This window comes from Lucilia cuprina, chromosome 4 (assembly GCF_022045245.1).
Source record: "Lucilia cuprina isolate Lc7/37 chromosome 4, ASM2204524v1, whole genome shotgun sequence".
NCBI classification, from domain to species: Eukaryota; Metazoa; Arthropoda; class Insecta; order Diptera; family Calliphoridae; genus Lucilia; species Lucilia cuprina.
In genome coordinates, this window is record NC_060952.1 from 38,461,901 (window position 1) to 38,486,196 (window position 24,296).

General features: G+C 26.5%; 1 protein-coding gene and 1 long non-coding RNA gene across 2 annotated transcripts in view; both read right to left on the reverse strand.

Annotated features, from left to right (window-relative positions):
• Positions 1-19,433, reverse strand: part of LOC111690448 (headcase protein) — a 186,184-nt gene extending 166,751 nt beyond the window's left edge. The window contains exon 1 of the mRNA XM_023452926.2: positions 17,534-19,433. Within this exon, the coding sequence (XP_023308694.2) occupies positions 17,534-19,311 (1,778 nt within the window). The 5' untranslated portion in view covers positions 19,312-19,433. The remainder of the gene's footprint in view (positions 1-17,533) is intronic.
• Positions 19,434-19,882: 449 nt separating this feature from the next.
• Positions 19,883-23,426, reverse strand: LOC124419730. Its single transcript, XR_006940784.1, has 2 exons — positions 22,409-23,426; positions 19,883-20,005 (listed from the first exon to the last, which is right to left on the reverse strand). It is a non-coding gene; the product is annotated as an uncharacterized LOC124419730 (long non-coding RNA).
• Positions 23,427-24,296: the final 870 nt, after the last annotated feature.

The window sequence follows — 24,296 nt, forward strand, 5'->3', positions numbered from 1 at the left end:
TTCCAGTTTTTCGCTACCCCGATTCATGTCTTCCCTAAATACCCGTTGGAGCCACTTGAAAATTTCTGATTTTTTGGCAAAATTTTAGGTTTTTTCAAAAATTCGTAATAATTATCCAGAGCTGGAATTGCATATAAGCTATATGTTTTTGGAAAGAACTAGTCCTGGGTTACTTCCACTATGCCGGTACCCCAATTCATGTCTTCTCAAAGTGTCGATTTTTTTCATTTAAAAATTTAATATTTAACCACCATTTTTTATGAGTATACAATTATATTTATTAATTTTTATTTTATATATTTATTTTCGGAATATATTTTAAAATATTTTTACTTTTTTTCACAAAAACATTTTATTTGGCGTTTGTTTTATTAAAAAAATCAATTAATTTAATATGAAAACGAATTTTACAGTATGTGGAACGTATTTGACAAATGTGTTGTGGGACGTATCTGGCCGACGAATTTAACTTCACACCCTTACTTAAAACAATATACAATATTGTTGCAATGCATAACGAAACTATTAAAATTTAAAAAAAATCAACATGAAAAAAGTGCATTTTTTCTTTTTTTTTAAAATATCCTGCAAAGACACAACATACAAATAAAATATAGAAAACTGAATACGACAAGGATAAAGTAAAAGTAAATATAAATATATGTACAAAAATAATAATGTGCAACAATGTTTGTTTGCCACATGCATGCAACATACTTTTAAAGAAACACCAACCAACAAATGAAGTTTTACATGTATTACACACTTACATTGTTGGTATATGGTTTATTTTACAACTTGGCAACAATAATTCCGCACAAAAAAAAAATATCTATATATATTAAAAATTTTCTAGTATATAGGAAAAAGAATCGAGTAAAAAAAAATAAAATAATATGAAATACAGACATTCAAAATGTCAGAACACACAGCAGAATCAGCAGGCAACAGAACAGAAATATTGATTGCAAAATTTTATATATATTTTTTTTCTACACTTTTTTTTTGTTGCATTGCCTTGCAACCAACCAAGGCTAACAAACACAGACAGACAATGAATGAAGTATACAATGCAGTTTGTAGTCTTTGTAGTACTTGCAACACAAACAATTCCTCTTTATATAGATTTTGTGAAGCAAGCAGAAAGCGCTAGCAAGTAAGAAAAAAAAAAGATTAATATAATACAAAAAGCCTAAAATAAAGGAACCAGGAGTTAGAGCAGAAATAAAATATATGTAAAAAAAGAAGAATGAGGAGTAAAATGTACGAAATCCAGCTAGTTGAGAATAATATTTTTTTTATAAAAAACAGAACCTCTAAATAATGAATTCAAAAACTTTTGAAAGAAGTTGTAATTTAAATTTTTTTTTAGAGAAAGTTATAATTTTAAAACTTTTTTTAGAAAAAGTTATAATTTTATAACTTTTTTAAGAAAAAGTTATAATTTAATAACTTTTTGCAGAAAAAGTTACAATTTTATAACTTTTTTCAGAAAATGTTATAATTTTATAACTTTTTTTTAGAAAAGTTATAATTTTATAACTTTTTTTAGAAAAGTTATAATTTTATAACTTTTTTAGAAAAGTTATAATTTTATAACTTTTTTAGAAAAGCTGCTATTTTATAGAAAAATTTTATAACTTTTTGTAAAAAATACTTATATTAGAGCTTCGATAAGAACAAGTTATAATTTTGAAATCAAAACGGATAATGTTAAAATTTAAGTTAATTTTCAAGAAAAAGGTAAAATTTTTATAACTTTTTCAGTCAAAATTAAAATTTTTTGTAACTTTGTAACTTTAAAAAAGTTACAATTTTCTAACTTTTTATAGAAAGTTTTAACTTTGTAACTTTGAGAGAAAGTTTATAATTTAAACCCGTTATAAGTTATAATTTTATAACTTTTTATAGAAAAACTTTACAAACTTTTAAGGAAAAAGATTTATAATTTAATAAGAAATATTTATTTTTTTTAAATCATTAAAACTGTTAAAAATTTTATGAAGATATTTATAATTTTATAACTGTAATATATTTTTAACATTTGATAGAAAAATTTTAAAAAATTCAATTAAAAGTTATAATTCTATAACCTTTCAAAGAAAGAATTATAACTATTTAGAGAAAAAATTTAATAAAAAATTTTATAGTATTTTAAAGAAACTTTTCCAACTTTTTAAAGATTAATAATTAGAATTTATAACTTTTTATAAAAACTTAGTTATAACTTTGTTTGGAAAAATTTTTTTATAACTTTTAAAAACTGTGTTCTATTTTCTATCCCAGCAGTTCGGTTGGACAGTCCCGAACCACCGTTCTAGCTATCTTAACATGTTCTTGTCCTACGAGGAAGTCAATCGTCATCTTATAGATTACGAAGAGACAACAAAATGTTTTAATTTAATGTTCTAGTGTCCACTCTCTTGCTTACAAGGTGACACTAAAGTGACTATTGTCTTCACACTCGTTTAAAAAGAAAGACGAAATAGAGACAACCAGGTAGTCAGACGTAAATGGCTGCATTGACTCTTTGTCGAACTGTTGGAATGTTTTAGAAGTAGTAGTGTCTGGTATTATTACAATGCATGTATTGCAATGGCAGATTGCTTTGCCAGGGTAGCAGGCTGCCTGGTTTATTTTTTTTCTGTACTGAATGAAGCCTTTCAAGTTGAAGTATTTTGTTGTGTGTTTTTTCTCTTACGTTTTTTTTTTTGTAATGTTAAAGTCATGGAGTGCACTGGATGAACAACAGAAACAAAAAAACAGCAAAAATGTAACAGAGTAATATGGTTGGATACTAAAGTGTGGGAGGGTGGAATCAATGGATAAACACATTTATACTCTGTCTATATAGAAATAATACAAGAAAAAGTGCATGTTTGTTAAAGTAGTAGTTGTTGTTGTTTTTTTTCCTTCTGTTGCAACATTCGTTGCTTGCTATTGTCTACTTACTCTATACAAAATTTATAAAAGGAAGAAGAGAGGAATAAAAAAAAAGTGAAAAACATATTCATACACAACTGCAAGGCATTGGCAATGAAATAATATTTTGTTTAAAAACAGGGTATAGTAAACTATACAGATATAGATACGAAAAAACAAATACAATTGTGCTCTTGCCTATACAAGAGCACAATTTTTTATAAATACGAAAAGTACAAAAAAACACAATATGCATGATGATGAAAACAAAATACGAGTTGAAATATTAAAAAACAACAATACATATGTATGCAAGTACATACATGCAACATACTGATTCATGTTGGTGTTTCATTAATAGATTTTTTCATATAAAACAACAAAAACACATACATACATATACAACTGTGCAACACACAATACAATACAAGTTAGTTAGCTTAATTGTAAGAGAAACCTGCAGTAGTAGTAGTAGTAGTAGCAACAGCAGTACTATTTGTAGTAGTAGCACTAGTAGTCGTAGTAAAAATCATAGTAAAGGATTAAAATCCATAAAAAATATCTCTTTTTTTTAATCTATTTCATTTTCTACTGAAACAATAGATAATCCATTTTGATGCTGGTTATAGAAGCGTTTTTTTGGTTGCCATTGGATCTTGTTTTTATAATTTGTGTTGCATTTAGTTTGTTGTCAGTTTATATAAATTATATATAGCAGTTTTTTTTCTTGTTGCCAGTTGCCACTATTTAAGCCAAGCCCTATGACACCACCTTGTAGTTTAGTTAAAAAAAAATAAACATTTTGCTGTGTTGTAGGGCTGATTTGAAAATCATGTTTTTTGTTAATGCTGATTTCTGGTCTGGTGTTTAAAATGGAAATTTATTACATTTTTTATTAATTTTTAATAGCTTAAAAATGCTTTTATCAAAATTTTTTAAGCAAAAACATGCAACAATTTTGTTTGTTGTTAAAGTTTAAAAAAATGTAAAAAAAATTAGTTTTATAGAAAAAACTTAAATTTTATAATTATAATTGATAGAAAAATTATGACTTTGTAACTATTTATAGAGAAAACCCAACTAATTTTTTATGAAAATTGCCTAAAATGCTCTATAACCCTGCAGTTCGACAAAGAGTCAATGCCTCCGAAAAAAGACTGCGATTTCCATTTACGACTAACCAGCTGGTTGGCTCTATTTCGTCTTGGATGTACTCTTTCTAAAGGAAACAGTAGACACTTGAAAAACAAACTTAAGTTTTTCACTGTCTCCTCGTAATCTATGGAGTGACGATTGACGATAAACCCAGGTTAAAATAGCTAATCCTGGCGACTAGCTCTATGGCTAGGGGTAATCCAAAATGGTAGGTTAGGTACATCGAAACTATCCTACGGAAATGCTGGGAAACGGAAGAGTTTTTGAAATTTTTACTGAACTCGTGGATAAACAAATTATATTTGATTTGATCTGAGTTTTTAATGTCACTTCATAGACTTCTCGAACAATATCTGTTTTCTCATTAAAATCCGTTGCTTTTTTGTGATTAAAACTATTTTTAAGAAAAAGTAAATCAGCATTAATCATATAGCGATCTTGCCACTGATTTTCAAGTTTCACAAAATCATTAACTTTTGTGATCTTTACTAAATTCTTTATTATTCATCAACGACCTTGCTGAGATCACAGCTACCATTGGAAAAGATTCTCTAAAAATTACAATAACGATTAGAGATCAAGCAAAAAAGTCTTCTGGAAATCTGTCTGGATATTTACTTACACAAAAGAATAGAGAATAGAGAACCACGATAAATCAAAAGAAACAATAGTTGTTTTGGGCCTCCTTGAATGAGAAACGCACAAGACACCTTGTAAACCAAAGTAGGCGGGACATATCAAGGCTGATAGCAGTAATAACAGGACCCTGGGTAGTAGGCAGACACGCAAGTCGGCTTGGTCTCCCTTACAATGATCATTGTAGCAGTTGCAAAGACAGGGAAAAGGAAGAAACGGTCTTCCATCTGCTCTACGAATGCCCTGCTCTGAAGCCGCTTCCTTGGCAATCACTTCATATCTATCCTTGGTGAGATATCTGAGTTTAGACTTAATAATATCCTCAGATTTCTCACAGCTACGGGCTGGATCTAATACTAAAAATACAGCATCTGACGAGTGGAGTGGTTCGATCAAAACGGACTCTCGTCAATTCTACTTGACAGTTCGCACGTAAACCAACCAACCAACGATCTTGATAGATCTTTAGAAAATAGAGAATAGAGAAACGCGATGAATCAAAACAAACAGTAACTGTTTTCAGCCTTATTCGTCTAACGATCTTGACTGATCTAACGATCTGATTAACGATCTTAAAGTTTCTTTACTCTTACAAAAATCTGTGATTTTGTGATCTAAATCTATTGTGAATAGTTTTATTTAACAATGTTCTCTAGTGATCTTGCTAGATCACTTCTTTATTACATAAAAAATCCAAAATTTCTGTAATCACTTAACGATCATAATCAATTTTAAAAAATACAATATTGAATTATTCCAATTATCTGATGATCTCAACGAAAGAAAATAGTAACATTCGAAAGTATATACACTAGATTTTATAAACTCTTTAGTTATATTTTCTCTCTCTCTCTTTCTTTATACAGGAAATTATATTTCAATTCTTTATTGATAGAAAAAAATTTAACAACATTTTCTATTCATTCAAAGATTTTCTTTTAATTTTCCAAATTATGTATGTGGTTGTCTCTGACTGTTTAATGTTTGGTGTGTTGAAAAATTTTATTTATTTAAAAAAAAAACTAAAAATCATAAATTATTGAAAAAATATGCGGATATTATAATTAATGATAATTGTCTAATAATACTTAAAAATAAAAACTACTTGAAATAATATTTAATAAAATAATAAAAATTTACGTCGTAAATGTCTGACATATTTTTTATGGTTTTTATATTTTCAAAACAATTTGAAAGTCTCTAGTAAAAAAAAACAAACTAAATCCCAAACTTATTTCATTCTAACAACAATTCATTCAAAGACATATATATATATTTTTTTTTTTTTTAGAAACTACAAGTGGCGGGAAATTTATAAGAATTTTTTTGTTAACCAAGTGCCAGGCAATCACTCAGACAATAACACATTACATACAACAATAGAAACCACAATTATTAGTTTAAAACCCCCAGCAACATCACCACCACCACCTCATATACTACATTTCTACTAATATACACAATCTTAAAACTATTGCGCAAGGTTTTTTTTTGTTGGTATTAGTATAGTTTCTATAGACAAATCAATTGAGTTAGACGCCCGCCCGGCCAACTAAATAAACAAATAAACCACAAACCTCTTATAGCCCCTATAGTTAACCAAATCAGCCCACGATTTAACTGTAACTTAAGTTTTAGTATTGTTTACCAAGTTAATGTAGAAACAAATTTATTAAATATAAAATAAATATTTAATAAAATAAATAAACGTCGCACTTGCCCATAAACATAAGCAAGTGGTATTTGCAACAATTAGAAATGTCTAACGATTTGAAATTATTATTTTACGATCTTCTAGTTAGATGACTAACTCAGAACATTTATAAGTACACTATTCGTTTACTCGCCGCAACATTTATTAATTGCATTTGTGTTGGGTGGAAAGGGGACAACATACAAATAAACAAACGAACCAGCAGCCGCCTAAAGAACTATTTACTAGATTTCATCGTTCAGTTCCATTTTGCCCATACAATTTCAACTATTGGCACGTACATTGTACGTGTTAACTGCAAAAAAAATATTATAAATGTCTATGGCGGCGTTTGTGTCTCAGTGTAGTATGTGTGTGTGTATGTGTTTGCATTTCTAATGCAGCACAAAAATATAAAAAATTAAAACTGAAAATTATGAATAAATAAATAAATAAATTTTGTATTTTTAACGCCAATACTACTCATACATCGTTTATAGAAATATTCTACCACAACATCAGTTGAATTGTCTCAGTGTCTGGTAGGTCTGGGTGACCTACTCACCATGCTCAACATACTTGGTTTAGAAAGGAGCTTAAATATACAAAACGTTATCATTTAATAGGAAAATTAATTAATTTAAAAAAATCTACAAAAAATTATATTGTTTACTTTCTTGATTACTAAGGGACACTTAAATGGCAAAAGGCCACTCGCTATATTAGCAGTAATGAGTAAAGTACAGCTTATCGTTTAAAAAATGGCAATTCTTAATTAATTTTGTCTTTAATAAAATGAAAGGATACTTTTCAAAAAGACATTTGAAAAAAAACATATTATCTACTTCCTTGTTTACTTAGGTACACTTAAATGACAATTGTCTACTTGCTCTTGATTACCAGAAATATGTTCAGTACAACACTTCGATGGGAAAAGTTTAATTTACAAAGTAAAATATTAGTGATTGTTTACACACTTGTTTACAGTGATTGTTTACACACTTGTTTACCTGGGGAAACTTAATTGACAAATGTATTCTTTTTTGTATTACCAGTAATCTAGTATAACAATATAAAACTAAAAGATTTGTCTTGATAAGAACTACTTTTAAAAGAAATATTTGATAAAAATAGACTATATACTTTGTAGATTACTTAGGATTAAAAAAGGCAAGTGACAAATCGCTAGATAGCTGGCAATAACTAAAGAATTAAACTAAAATATTAGTTTTAATAAGGAAAACCATCACTTTTTAAAGAGAATAGGGCGAGATTGTCTACTTTCTTGATTACTTAGGGAAACTTAAATAACATGCATTACTCGCTAGATTACCAATGATATAAGAGGTAATCAAGTTGACTTATCTTTACATAAACACAAAAAGTTGTAAGATAAACTTGTTAAGGATAAAGTTGGAAGTACCTTTATAATAGAGGACTCTAGACTATAGACTAGACTATGAAAATAAATAAAGTGTCCACACTTTTGTTTACTTCGAGACACTAAAGTGATATGATTAGCTTATCGCTAGAATACCAGTGATCTTATACGACACCAATAGATATTTCATTTCATGTAACTTACAAGATCGTATTATACTAATAAAAAGTTAAGTGTGTACTGGAATATTTAGCTATAGGTTCCCGGCTAGATTACCGGTGATATGTTAAGTAAACATTAAATCAATTTTTGTTTTAAAATATAACAATAATAAAAACCAAAAATATGTACAAAGAATTACAAACAATAAAATTTTATTATACTGTAAAGGGATACCTTGACATCCTTAAAAACTACTTGGCAGTAGCAGACTATTAGTGCAGTATAGGAAGTACTTATACTATACTCTTCGAATAATTATGGTTTTCTTGCAATTTTGTATTTTAATACAATGTTTTGCCATTAATAGTTTTTGTGTTTTGTTTTTCTACTGAGTGTTGTTTTTTTTTTCAAATTGCTGTTGCGGTAAAATATGAGAGAGCGAGAGAATGGAATAGACAGTGAGTCCCAGAATATACACATATACATTTCAACAATTTTAAAACAACTAGAATTTTTATTGTTTAATTATTAAATATGTTTAGATATGCGGGTTATTTTATAATATATTTTAATTGTAGCGGAAATAAATGAAAATTTTAATATATAGCGAAATTAAAACGTAAAGTAGGCTACCAGTTTGCTTTACTATATATTCACAGCCGACAAGTATGCTTTATATCTTATTAACAGGCTAGTTTTGTAATGTTTGCAACCAGAGAGGGAAGACAAAGGAGAAATATTGAAAGTGGGATGGCTATTGGTTAAAAAGCCTAGAAGTATGCTTTATATTAACGAATTAGATTAGTTATTCTGCAGATTACCAGTAATATGAAAAGTAATCAGAAGGCTTTAGGTAACTGAACGTTTATACATTAAGCTTCATTTAGAAACAACATTTGATAAAAAAAAGTAAATTGTTATTAAAAAACTTGCTCCAGAAAGTATGCAAAACATTTTGTTTATATCTAAAGCCTTAAAGTATGCAAATTTTCTTAATAATAATCTAAATTTACTCTTTTTATATTAATTTTATATAACAGCAATTGTTTAAATTACAAATTTTCTCAAATGTGATATAAAAAAAACTAAAAATAAAGAAGGCAATTCGTTTACTTTATATTAAAAGCCTAAAAGAATGCTTTACATATTGTTATTAACAAGCTGTTTTTCTATTATTTACAATTTTAAAAGAATTTGTCTGCTATTTGTATTATTAAGGACACTATTACAAAAATTAACACAAAGTTTGAAAGTGTCTTTTCTTCTAGAATACAGTTGGAATGGCTATTGGTTATTCTCTAGATTACCAGTAATATAAAAATTAAACCATAAGTAATAAGCAGACATCGTTTAACTGACCTGTTATGGATTAAACTTCATTTAGAAACGAAGTTTGATAACAAAAAGTAATTTTTTATTGAAAAATGTTGCTCCTAAAAGTATGCAGCCATATTTTGTCTATATTTAAAGCCAAAAAGTATGCAATTTTGCTAATTAACTCTTTTTACTTTAATATTATATTGATGCTAATTCCTTAAAAGATTTTGCTTTAATTATTTAATAAAAACGCAATAAGTATTTTCATAAATGTTTGCTGCTGCTTATAGCAACCGGAAATCAAGAAATGACAAACTGAAAAAAACCGTTAACACTTTATAACAAACAAAAAAACTCCCACATCTTGTTGTTAAAAGATACATTTGCTAGATGAAAAAAATATAACAGAGACATTTGTTTGATATAAAAAATGCTTTAAAATCTCTAGCTTGTCATAACAATTTCTTGTGCAATGTTTAAAAATTTCTAAGAGATGTCAAAATTTCTTTAGTTTTTTTTTTTTGTTTGCTGCAACTTCGGAAAATAATCCAAAATAACCAGACAGACTTAAACTTTATTTCCTTTTCAAGTTGTGTGTGTTTTTTTTTTTTTTTTTTTCATTTTAGTACTCAATTTTATATAAAGATTTTTATTATTTTGTTGATTTGTTTTTTTTTTGACATGCTTTACTGACTTGATTTGAAAATCATGTTCATGGGTAAAAGAAGGCAAAAAAAATTTACAGAAATTTTAAACAAAACAGCAACAGTAATAGCTAGCAAGCAAAGTTTTATTGCAAAAAAAATTGCATAAAAAATGAAATAACTAAAAGAACAGCAATCCGCCTTATTTTATTTCTTTATTTATTTTTTTGATATTTCTTTTTTTTTTTTTTCTTACAACAACATAAGATGCATTTGCAGCTGCATACAACAAATCATATTTTTACTTTAATCGACATTATCGACATGCATGTTGTCGGCATTAAATAGCAGAGCGTGGAACTTTTTTTTACACACATATTTATTGGTTGAGGCAAATAGTGTACATACAATCGTGTATATACATTAAACGTATGACTTACAATACCAAATAACAAATATGTACTTAAATATAAACATCCAAAGTTGGCTATAAAGGAGCTTGAAGTTATGAAAATTTACAGTGAAGTTTTGTAGGAGATTTTCTTAAAAAATTTTTTTTCAAAATTCAGAAAATTTTTAATAATACTTCTTCAGAATAGATACAAAATACATATAAAGTTTGATATAACTTCTAGATCCTTTCAAGTTCTTTTTAGTCAAACTTCACTGTATTAAGAAAACATAAACTTCAACTAAAGTGTGTATATTTAATACAAAAATAATTCTCCTCCTTTTCCGCACAAGTTATTTCTTTCCTTTTTTTTCGAACTTCACTCTATACACACACGCCAACATCATGTCAAATTGTTTTCATAGAACCGATAGACAGACAGACAGACAGACAGACAGACAGACAGACAGACAGACAAGGATCTTAGGGTTATATTTACTCATACATTATCAGACTTATAATATTGATTGTATTTGCTTTAAGTACATAGTTTCTTTTTTTTGGAATGTATGTATGTGGCATGTAGTTTATTTAAAAGGTTTGATTTATAATGTATATAAAAATAGAAATGGAAATTTTACAAAAATCCATATTAGAAATGCATTTTTTCTTTATTTAATATAGTAATAAATGAAAAAAAAAAAAGTTGAAATATCATTTTAAATGACAGTTGTATATATATGTTTGACAAGTAAAGTCATAATATGAAATACAACAAAGAAATTTGCTAAAGAATTATTATTGCAATAGATAAAGTCTGTAATGGAAGAGAAAATGATAAGAAGGAAAGTGTAAATTTGAATGAAAGAGTTTGTTAAAGTTACAGCTTAAATAATTTATATTATCAAGAAGCCTAAAAGTATGCCTTGTTTTTGTTAAAACTCCAGGAATATTCTTGATAAAAATATATGTTCATTTTAAAATTTTAATAATTTAAAAAAACAATTTTAAGATTTATTAGAATTAGTTTTAAGGACTGTTGTGCTTTTGGAATTTACACTGCGGTCTTGGCTATGGAATAGACAGATGTTGTCTAAGGTAATCCAGTTACTTATTGCACTGGACCGAAGAAGTCTAAAGAGATTTAAAGGCGTTGTATTCAATGAGGCCCTATATCATTTTTGTATAATGATCTATCAAATAGTCCTTCAACAGTAGAATGTGTTGCAAGGTGTCTTCAGACAAAGATTTGTTGCGAAGGTGTAATTAAGTTACTTATTGTACTGTACAGACAAAGTCTGTGGAGATTTAGAAAATTATCATTTAATGAGGTCCCTTATCTTTACTATATATCAAGCAGACTCTCAACAGCACTCAGAGACTTGTTGCGATGTTGTATTAAATTGTTGTGTTGAATATTGTACTAGACGGATGAATTCTATGATCTGGTTCACACTGGAAAACCTTTGTTGATAAACTTTTGATTTTGTGTGTGAGAGAAAGGGGTGATATTTCTTTCTCTTTCTCTCGCACACAAAAATCGAAAGTTTCCCAGTGTGAACCAGGTATAAGAAGATACAGAGGGATTGTATTTAATAATGACCATAATCTCTTAATCAGTCCTTCAAGAGTAGATCGTATTACAAGATGTATATAGTCCAAGACGACTTCATGAAAAGGGGTAACTAAGTTAATTATTGTATTGGACAAAGACTAAGAAGATTTAAAGGATATTTCTCTGATTCCTTTGAAGTCTAAATCGAGTGTGATTCAAGATCACAATCCGAATCCTTTTTCCTTTCTTTCTCTTTTTTTTCCATTTTAAACTTTATTTTTATTTTCCTATATTAAAATGAAATCAAATAGGTCTGCTAGAGGAGCTGTTCATAAACTTTATCTAGCAATGTCTAACATTTGCAAAATCTTGTAAATTCTAAGAATATTCTAAGAATATTCTCGAAAAGAATTTAACTTGCCTAAAAGTATGCTAATATTTGTTATGATATAAAAATTCATAAACCTTATCCAGCAATGCCCAAAAATTTGCAAAATCTTGTGTATTAAAAGAAAATTCCGAGAATATTCTCGAAAATAATTTAACTTGCCTAAAAGTATGCTTATATTGAATATAACCTTAAAAAACAAAGTTAAAATGTCCCCCAGCCTAAAAATAGGCAAATGTTAATACACTTTCAATAAAATTCTAGGAATATTCGCGATTATTAGCAAATTAGCAGACTTTAAATGCAACAAATTAAATATTTCTCAAGACCCCCTATAAAACAATTTCGAAACTCATTACTTAAAATATAAATTATAATAAAACGAAAAAAAAAAAATAACGTAATTGCAGGTTTTTTTGTTGTTTTACAAAATTAAACGATAAAAAAGTAAAATATAAATAATATTAAGTACAATTCTTTGTTGATTTTGCAAAAAAAACAACAAAAATCAACATTTAACAGCAAAAAAATTAAAGCGATAAAAGGTATTTATAGTATATTTTGTTAAAAAAAAATCAACATTTTGTTGTTTTTTTTTCATGTTCAAGGTCATTACTTGGTTGTTGTTATTGTTTATTATTACCACCAACAAAAATCTATGTATGTGTTTAAATTGTTTTGTAAATATTGCTTTAACAGCAAAAAAAAATTACAAAAAAAAAATAAAATACTGCAAAAGAAAACTCTTAAAAAATTATTAAAAATAAAAGATTAATCATATTACAATAAAATTTATTTGCAATATTTGTTATTTTTTTTCAATTTCCATTAATAATTTTTTCTAATTAAAAATTCTCAACAAGTTTTTTGTTATTTTTTTTTAATGTCTGGCATTTTTCTATAGATAATTTTTTTAAAAAATATTTCATTTTTTTAATATTCTGTCTTTATTGAAATTGAAAATGTATATAAATCTTTTAAAAGCTATTAATAAATTCTGTTGTTGTCTTTTTTTTATAATTTGATTGTTAATGCAATTTATTGTATATAAATATTATTGTTTTTTTTTCATTTCTTATTTTGTAGTCTTGTCATGACGCATTTTTTCTTATCAGCTTTTTGTTAAAAAAAAATAATTATTTAAAAGTCTTTACAGCAAATAATGAAAATACAAAAAAATGCTTTCACTTTCATTTTTTTATAATTTAAATCGTAGCAAAAACACAATTAAATAAATTAATAAAAATTCATTATCAATTTGAGTTTTTATACAACAACAATTTAAATTATTTGCAAATATTTGTTTTATACAATTTTTACAATTTGTTTTAAAGGTTTTTATTTTGAAATTTTAATACCCTATTTTTGATAAATGTCTGTCTGTCTATTCCCAAGTCAAAAATTTTTTTTAAAATATTTCTCAGAATTTTTTTTTAATTAAGAATTTTATTCATAATTGATTAAACAATTTATGCTTTTGAAGTTACTGTTTACCACAAATTAAGGGATGAAAATAATTCTCTTTTTTATAATTTTTTTTCAAAATTTTCGATATCATTCATAAGAATTAATAAATTTTGAAAATTAGAAAAAAAATTTTTGAAAAAATTAAAATTTTTTATGAAAATTAATGAAATTTTTACTTTTAAATTGGATAATTTTATGCAAAATTAGATAGAAATTGTTTAAAATTAATTTTGCTACAAAAATAATTAATTTTTGAGTAGTTTTAAGAAGTTCGAATTTTGTTCGAAAATTTTCGAACTTTGAAAATTGTATACTTTCAAATGTAGTGAGTTTGAAGTTTATGAAATGACAAAAATTTTATATAAAAAATCATATAAAATCTGAAAAGTTTAAGATCTGTTAAGTTTTTACAAAAATATAATTTTGAAAATCGAATACTTAAGAGAATTAAAAACAAAACTAATTTGGTTTTGTATTGTTATTGACTAAATGGTCTTGTTAATTGATTAGTCAAATGACTAATCTAGGTATTTCTTGAAACTGTTCTATGAATAAGTCTTTGGATTAGTATAAAAAGGAATCCGTTATTACACAGATGGATCTAAATTGGGTATTAAAGTGGGGCTGGGGTTGTATATTGAAGATCCAGACGCAGAAATATACCACTGTTTACCCAATTATAGCAAAAACCTTCCAGCAGAAATCAAGAGATAGAACTAAGTCTAAGACCATATTGGATTGTAAGAGAGCATTAACTGAAGGTTCACATCAGCCCACTCGGGAGTAGGCGGTAACGAGAGGGCGAATGTAATAACATTAAAGGGAAGGGATCTCGAGTCAGTTAACCTGACAAACTCTACTCTTGGAATAATGAAACAGTGGGTAAAACCACGAAAATCCTATATGGTAATCCTGATGAAAGCAAGACGAAAAATCTCCTCTAAATGAGCAGGAGCGCACAACAGGCCCGATTGTGGGCTAGGAGTATTTCTTCGGATTTAATGCAGTATAAACCTCCTATCTATCTATCTATCTATCTATCTATCTATCTATTTATCTATCTATTTATCTATCTTTCTATCTATCTATTTATCTATCTATCTATCTATCTATCTATCTATCTATCAGGCTTATTCTAAATAAAAAAACTCCTGGGAAGTTTGTTCGCTCTCCTAATACATTAGTTTATAAACTATCTATATATCTATCTATCTATCTATCTATCTATCTATCTATATATCTATCTATCTATCTATCTATCTATCTATCTATCTATCTATCTATCTATCTATCTATCTATCTATCTATCAGGCTTATTCTGAATAAAAAAACTCCTGGGAAGTTTGTTCGCTCTCCTAATACATTAGTTTATAAACTAATCTACTCCTGGCTAGTCTCAGATACATATATTGATTAGTTTACAGTCTAAAGAAGTCAACTTGAAAAGCTTTTATTTTAAATGTTATTATTTACAATTTGAAATTTTGTCTGCAACTCCAATAGGGTATTTGCCAAATCCCCTTGTATCTGTTGAAAATTTTTGTTTATTTACATTTTCTTCTGTTTAAAGTGTGTTGATGACGTTATTTATTTATATTTGTTGCATTAAAATTTTTATTAAAAAAACAAAAAAAAATATATACTCGTGAGCTGGTGTTATTTTTTTGATATAATTTCCTTAGCTAACAAATAAAAAATGTGTTTTCAATGTCAAGGTTAGATTTAATGTTCCTTAACAATTTACGTTTTTTTTTTTTTTTTGTTGTCTTTATTCCAAAAAAACACTCTAGTAAAAAGACAGGGACCTGTATGAATAAAACAAAAAAATTGTCAAGAAACACCTCCTACTAGAAAAGTTAAATGTTTTTTTGAGATTTTTAATTTGCATATAAAATGAGCAGCTAGCAGCAACAAAAAATTTTAAATTATTATTATATAAATTGTGTGTATGTGTGTGTGTGTTAAGAGTAATTTCAATTTTCTTTGGCTTAATTGTTTTTCATTTTAAGTGCCCCAGACTTTGCATAAATTATGAATTAAAAATTAAATTTTTTTAAATAAATATTTGAATGATTTCATTAAATGAAATGTTTATTGATAATATGCATATGTTAATGATGGTTTTCGTGTTAAAATATTTTCTTTAAGTGAAAATTTAATAAAAAAAATGAACAAAATAACAGATTTTTTTTGGTAGCTAATTTTAAAACTTTTTTTATAAAACCAGTTATTACATTTAATTGAATAAAAATCTGTATATTTTATGGTAATTTTTATGTCATAAATAGCCTTGAGTTTTGGTTACTTTTTTTTTGTAAAAATTTATATTAATATAAAAAAACGAATAAATTTATTTAAATAATCAATATTTTGCAAAAATTATAAAAACAGCTGCTGTTTAAAAATTTTATTAAAAATTAAAACTCAAAAAAATATTACGTATGTAAAATTTACAATCGGTGTTGTAGGGTTGTATCGTAGTATGTCGTGTTTTATACTTATAATTGATATGTTTTTGTTATTTGAGAAATTTGTTTATGACATACAACAATACGACATTAATTGTGAATTGTACAAATAATAAAAAAAATTCTAAACGCTTTGCTTTTATAAAAAATAATAATAAAAATATTTTAATTAAAATTTGTATTTTAATTTAAGCTTAAACTTTTGTTATTTAAAATTAATTGTGTTGTTTTTTATAATTTTCAAAATTAAATGCATTTTTTTGTTCGTTATCTAAATAAATTAAAAACTTAAAAAAAGGAAGTGAAAACGCATTTAATTTGCATAAGAATGGTTTATATTTAAAAGTGACAAAGTAACACGCTTCAGTGACAATGTATGTATATAATGAGGGTTTTAATTAAATTATATTCAAACTCTGTTAGACATTTTAATTGCGATTGTTAAAGAAAAATATCAAAATTAAAGTTTTGTATTTTGGAAAATTTAAATTTAATGAAATATTACTTTTAAATGGAAATATTTTACATAGAATAAACTTTAAGAAGTTTGAACTTAATCTGGCTATAAAAATAACTCATTTTTTACTAATTTTATTAAGTTCGAATTTTCTTCGAAAATTTTCGAACTTAAAAAAATCGAATAATTTTCCATTAAATTAAACTTTAAATTCATGACATATTTACAATATAAAAAAAAATATAATAAAAAGTTAACGATTTGTTAAGTTTTTGAAAAAAATTATCTTCAAATTTCAATGTTTTTTTTACAATTTTAAAGAAATTTTAGTTTCGAAATTAAATTTTATAAGATAAATATTTAAAATTCAGTTTAAAATCAATTATTCTCCAAAATTTTTAATTTTTGTATCATTTTATTAAGTTCGAATTTTGTTCGAAAATTTTCGAACATTAAAATGCACAAGTTTTTTCTTAAAATGTTATTGTAAAGCAACGAAATATTTAAAAAATATTAAAAACTTCAGGATTTCTTTAGGTTTTTTTTTAAAAAAATCTTGGAATTTCAATATTTTTAAAAATTTTAAATAAATTTTAATTTAGAAATTTTGCTGAAAAATTATCAATTTTTTATTAATTTTATTAAGTTCGGATGTATGTTCGAAAAATTTCCAAAATTTTAAATTCACTCTTTTAACATTCAACTTCAAAAGTTTTAAATTTTTTAGAATTCAAAATTTTTTATTAAATTTTATTGAAAACTTTAGGTTTTGTTAAGTTTTTTTTTCAAACTTTGAAAATCCAGTATTTAAAAAAAATCCGAATTTTCAATTAATTTTCTAATTTTTAAATTTCAATATATTTTCATTAAAATTAAGTTGTAATTTGTTCAACTTACCGTACTCTCTCCGAATAGATTTCAACTTCTTTAACTTTTTGCTGTAACAATAATTGTTGTTGTTCGAATGCAGTTAATGAATGTTGTTTTAAGGCAACAATACCATTACCGTTTGATAAAATATTAACACATTGCTGCTGCTGTTGTAGTTGTTGCTGTTGCTGCTGCTGTTGTTGTTGTTGTTGCTTAATTAATAAAGCTGCTGAAGCATTTGTAATTATTGCATTACTATTTAGATTATTGCCATTAGTTGTTGTTGCTGTAGTAGTATTAGTACTAATGTTATTGTTGCTGTTGTTGTTACTAGTATTGCACAACAAACCAGACGATTGTAGACCATTTAAAATGTTTTTAGTCAAAGAAACAGCATTAACCGAAGATTGTTGCAAAAGATTTGCGTGTAATTGGAGAGCAGGCAATTGTTGTTGCGGCTGCTGTTGCTGTTGTTGTTGTTGTTGCTGAAGTCCAGTTAAACCATTTTGATTAGCATGATAGTAACCATTTAGATTGAGACTTTGTAAAGTATTTAAAGGAGTTTGAGCAGTAGATAAATCTCCAGAAGAGAATGAAATGGCTGAGGGAGAAGTAGAGCCACTATGATTGGAACCCGAAGAAATGCTATTGGTGCGTGGGCGTAAATCCAAACCCAAGATGTTGTTTTGTCCATTAAGTAGATTGTTGAGAGAAGTTACCACATTGGGTGGTAGTTCTGCTACAGTAGAGTTTTGATTAAGATTCTGTGAGATTTGCTGGGAAGTACCATTTTGATGTAAACCCGAGCCTATAACACCCACATTATTATGATTGTTAGTGTTGCTGTTGTTGTTGTTGGAAGTTTCAAGAGTTTTGCTAATTTGCAAAGGTTCTGGTGTGGAATTGCTAGAGCCATTCATTTGCTGAACATTTTGACCATTTGCATGACCATTTGTTGCCTGCAAAGGAGTATGAGCTTTAGTATTCTGCTGCTGCTGTTGTTGTTGCTGCTGCTGTTGACGATTGCGTTTGTTTTTCTTTTTCTTTTTGTCCTCATCTTCCTGATTGTTGGTATTAGCATTGGCACTACCATTCATGATTCTTTGACCATTTACAAATTGTCCCGCTTTCGGGGCCACCCATTCCAAATCTTTGCGTAAATGTCCTCTGCTGCATTTACAACCGCATACTTTATAAACCAAATCATAGCCCTTCTTAGTCCATAAATTCTGTGCCTTTTGACGATCCGACCAAGAGCGTGCCCGTCCTCCCATTGTCTTAAGAGTTTGGAGTATGGTTTGTTCCCAAGACTCGAAACATTCTCGATGCATATATTGACCCACATTACAGTTCTCATTATTACAAATCACCTTAATGCATTCCGATAAATCATCCAAATTAATCAAGTCCGTTTTGAAACAATCACCATTGGGATAACAACAACGTACATATTGATCTCCTACCGTTGTCTTATTATGATTCGGAGTCAATGTATTATTGTTGTTATTGTTACTATTGCTATTGACAGTCGTTTGCATGGGCGACATAGTGAAGCTGCTACTGACCGAACTATTGCTGTTAAGTAGCAAATTGTTGCTATTAGTGAAACTATTTGTTTCTGGATCCGTTAGGGAGTAAAACTGATGATTAATATCAGTTGAGTTGTTAACAAATGTTGCTAAAGTATTATTTTGCAATTGTTGCTGCTGCTGCTGTTGTTGTTGTGATTGTAGTTGCTGGTTAGTCTGGGTTTGATTGACAATTGTTGTAGTATTATGATTGCGACGTGGCGCCATAAGTAGCATTTAATATTTTAGTTTTTCTTGGTTTTAAAATTTAATAAAATTTCCAGCAATTTTGTTTTTTGGTTTAACAAAACTTTTAAAAAAATTGTTTTTTGTTGTTTTTTTTTATAAAGAAATTTATTTTTAAATCTTTTTTTAATTTTAAAACATTTTCTTTTTGTTTTGTTTGGAAAAAATATATTTCTCTTTTTTTTTTAATTTCCACTTTAAGAAATTTTATAATTTTAGTTTTAAGAAAAAAAATGTTTTATTTTACATTTTCGTTTTTGATTTTTTTTTTAGGAAAATTTTATTTGTATTTTTTATAAATTGTAGAAAATTTTAGTTTCACTCGGTTAGCTTTATACATTGAGCTATTGTTTTTAATTTTGTTGCTGTTGTATTTAAAATGATTTAATTTTTTGTTGAATTGATTTAGTTAATGTTCGCAAAAATTTCGCACATTTAGTTTCACTTCAGAGTAAAGAGATTTTTCAATTGAAAAATATTCGAAATTTTGTTTTTTTAACGAAAATTTGATTACTATTTTATAAGTTTTTATTTATGAATTTAATTATAGTTGTTATTTTTAATTAATTTTTTATTTAATCTGTTAATTTTTCAAAAAAAAAATTTTGGTTTTATTTCAAAAGTTTATTTTTCGTTTTATGTAAAAAATTTGGTTTCCAGATTGTAAAAATAGTCTTGATATTTGCTATTTAAGAAAATTGAAAAAATTTTAATTTAGTTAAAATTTAAGTAAAAATTTGTTTAAAATTGTTTTTGGATACTTTTCTTGAAGAACTTTTTAGAAAGAAATTATTTGATAATTTTTAAACATTTTCCATACAAAAATTCCTTGTATAATCCAATAACTTTGTTATTCGTTTAAGCAACTCGAGGGTAATTCATTTATTATTTTTTTTTTTTTTTTTTTTTTGATGTTTTAGAAACTATTTTTTAAGATTAAAAAATAATTCTTAATAAGAAATTTTAAACAAAATAGAAAAAAATTTTAAAACATAATTTTGTTTTATTAAAATTTTATGACATTTATACAACGTTTTAAAATACGTTAAAAAGTTTGAAAATTTTTTAAAAATAGTTAAACTTAATATGGAAATCTTCTAAATTAAAATATGAAAAAAATTTAAAGGACTTTTTAATAAATCAAATTTGCTACATTTTTCCTTTTGAAATGAAAGATTTTTAGAAAAACTTAATTTCACTTTTCCTTTTAATTCCAGGAATATTAAAAACACAGAACATTTTAAAATTTTTAACAATTTTGATAATTAAAACCTTTTTTTAAGGTAATATCAATATTTTTTTGCAAAATCTTTTAATTTTTAAAGTAAAGAGTTTTGAAATTACGACTTTATAACTTTTCTTTTACAAATTAAAGTTTTTTTAAAGTTTCTTTTCAAAAGTTAATTTTTTGCAATTTTTTAAAAAATTAAATAATTTTTAGTAAAAATTGAAAACGATTTGATTAAAAAATATAAAAAATTGTATTTTTTTAAAAATATATAAAAAGGGTTTTTAATAAGAAATTAAAAAAAAATATTAAAATTAAATATTAAAAAAAAATGTTTATTGCGGCATTTGAGGCTTATTTTGAATAATAAATTTCCTGAGAGTTTGATCCCTTCTCCCATATAACTCCAGTCTAATAATTGTTCGTAATTGACCTGATTATAACAGCTTAAATGCACTATATTTAAAAAATGTATCATTATTTCTGAATGTTAAAACTATTCACTTCAACATCTTAACTTCTTTTAAAACTTGTTTTTCCTATTCTTAATAATAAATTCCCTGAGATAAATTCCCATAGAAGTGTAACTTATTTTCAAGCTGTTACAACTTCTCGAAATTTAATTTTTCAAATTTGAAATTAATGAATTAATGAATCGAGTATCTTACACCTTTTCAAAATAAATACATTTTTTTCTGATTGGGATTTTGAAATAGCTAAAATCTTTTAAAAAAAGGTAGATTTTTCACTTTGGTCTTAAAATCAAATCCTTTAGAAAAGTATATTTTACACTTTGGTCTAAAAATGGTTTCGATATTAGGTATATTTAAAATCATTCTAATTCTAGAGTATTCTAGACCATATAATAACCTACACCATGAGTACATTTTTAAAATTTTTACTTTCTATAAAGAAACTTTTATGTTGAATATTATTTCAAAATATTTAAGCAATTTATTGATTATAAACCAAAATTTCTAAATGAGGCTTTATATAGGTCAAATATGGACCGATCCTCGGTAAAATTTGGGAAAAGGATATATTTTTAAATAACAGTTAGTTTTGTTGAGTTTCATTGCGATACAAATGGTTACAAGTCAATTTTAGACGTTTAAGACATTTTTTGAAGAGGGGTTTGTATGGGGGCTAGGGTCAAATAAGGGCCAATCCTTACGAAAATCTGCAGTGTAATTTATACTTATATAAAACTTATTTTGCCAATTTTTAGAGAGATAATAGAATATTGGACGGGAAGTACGTTTGTATGAGGGCTAGGTGAAATAATGGACCGATTTCAACCATTTTCAATAGGCTTCGTCCCTGTGCCAAAAAAAAACATGCTTGGTCCAAATTTCATCAAATTATCTTAAAAATTGCGACCTGTAGGGTGCGCACAAGGTTTACATGGACACACAGACAGACGGACGGACGGACGGACATAGCTAAATCGACTCAGAAAGTGATTCTGAGGCGATTGGTATACTTTAAGGTGGGTCTAGGACCAATATTTTTGGGTGTTACAAACTTCAGCACAAATGCATAATACCCTCCCCACTATAGTGGCGTAGGGTATAAAAACAACACTAACAAAAAGTAAATAAAAGAAAATAAACTCAATACTTGACGATTTCCTCTCGATTTGCTGCCACTTGATATTAAAACAAATTCTATTCCATAAATTGAAAAAAATATTTTTTTAATAAAATTAAGAATTTTTAATAAATTTTTACCACAAAAACAAAAAAAAACTATCAAATTCATACTCATTCCATTTTCTTTCAATTCTTGTTCTCAATGACTGCATCCAAAAACAATTTGAAATTTTCTTCTTTTTTTTAAATTTATTTCTCAATTATTTACTTTGCTGTTATTTAATGTGTTTGTTGTTGTTGTTGTTGGTATGATTATTATTGCTTTTGCTCAGTCTCTGTCATAAATTTACAGTTATTTTAAGTGTGTTTGTGTTTGCTATTTATTGTATACTATTCTGTTGTTTGTATAATTGTTTTTGTAGACGTTTTTGTTGTTGTTGTTGTTTTGTTATTAAAAATTCTGCTTCTTTTTTTGTACAGAAGACAATATCAAACTTGTTCAATTATTTTGTTTATTTTTGAATTTATTTTTTCTTCTTCTTTTTAAGATTTTGGCTAAAATTTTTGCACAATTTGTTGTTGTTATATTATGATTTATTTATTAATTTATAAAAGTTTGATTGTATTATAAAAAAAAGTAAAATTGTTTGTAATTTTTTTTTAAATGAAAAGAAATTTTGTTGTTGTAAAAACACTTTGATTTTTTTTGCGTTAAGAACTTTTATTTTAGAAAACTGTATAAAAAAACCAGAAATTGTTGATTATTTTTGTAGTTGTTGTTTTCTTTACTATAAAAATTTCTTTATTTTTCTAGTCGGAAATTCTTGTTCTTTATTATTATTTTCTTATTATGTATTTTTTTGCACTTCACTTCAAGAGGAGTAGTAGTGTTGTAGAACAAAAAAAAATACACTTTTTTGTTTCTTTATTTTTTTTTTCTTCTTTTTTGTAACGTGTTCCGAACTCTCACATTCAACACAACTTGTTCAGCAGAAAGCGAAATTCATACTAAAAATTTCACACACGAAAAATATTGAATGAAGTAAAAATATTGAATGTAAACATTTTCAACATGATGAGGTTGTTGTAGCAGCGAAGTCAGCGCAAAAGTTCTTCATACTGAAACAGGCGCACACCACACATGCACGCACACACACTCAACCAGCCTAAACTAAACAATTCAAATGGAATTGAATGGGAAATTATTACATGTCTGAAGGTATGAAGAAACGAAGGCAACAGCAAATGTTCATAGTTGTTGGCTGTTTCCCTTCAAACATGAACGTGTTTTGCGCCGGTCTTTTGAAACGAACTTGTTTTGCAAATACAACGAACAAGCGATACGTACGTACAAACATATTTGTTATAAGAAAAGTAAACAAAAAAATAAATAAACAAAGTTCGCTCTCTCTCTCTTACTCACTCACACTCTTTGGTGGGTTTTTTAATGTTAGCAGTAGTTGTTGTTGTTGCTATAGTAGGAAAATTTCTCTGCTTGTGGTACGCACTGTGGATTCTTAACTCACTCTACTTTTCTTATTGGTTAAGTTCTAGTTCGTTTGTATATTTCAATACCTTTACTAGCAGCATTTTGGGGCTGTTAGTTGTTAATTTTCGTTGACTCACCCTTAAATATTTCAAGTTTAAGTTTAGAATAATATAGATTTGTAGTAGTGTTTTGTGTAGTTCAAGGTTTCTTATTGGAGTTTGGGTTTAAGGGTGGTTTTCCCTTACATTAAATTTCTTATTGTATTTCGCTGTCGTTATGAATTTTTGGCGCTAAATTCAGTTTTTCTTTGCAATTTAGTTGGAAAAACTTTTTTTTTTTTACTCTGCTAATATTTTCCAACTGGCGGGGTTTAACAAATCCCTTGATTATATGGCGTTTTCAGTCATAGTTTGACTGTGATAGCGCAAGGATTTGCGCTGTTTTAAAATTGGTTATCGTTTATTGTAAAGAAAACTTTTGGTTGTCGTTTTCCATGGTGGGACAAAAATACGTAAAATTTTTAGAACAATCTAAAAGAGATTTAAATTTTTCTAAAGGATTGAACTGAATCTAAAGTTTAGATTATATTTAAATTCTAAACCTAGTCTCAGAATAGAAGTTTAAAAATACAATTTTGACATATTTGAGACAGCTCGAAGTTAGGAAA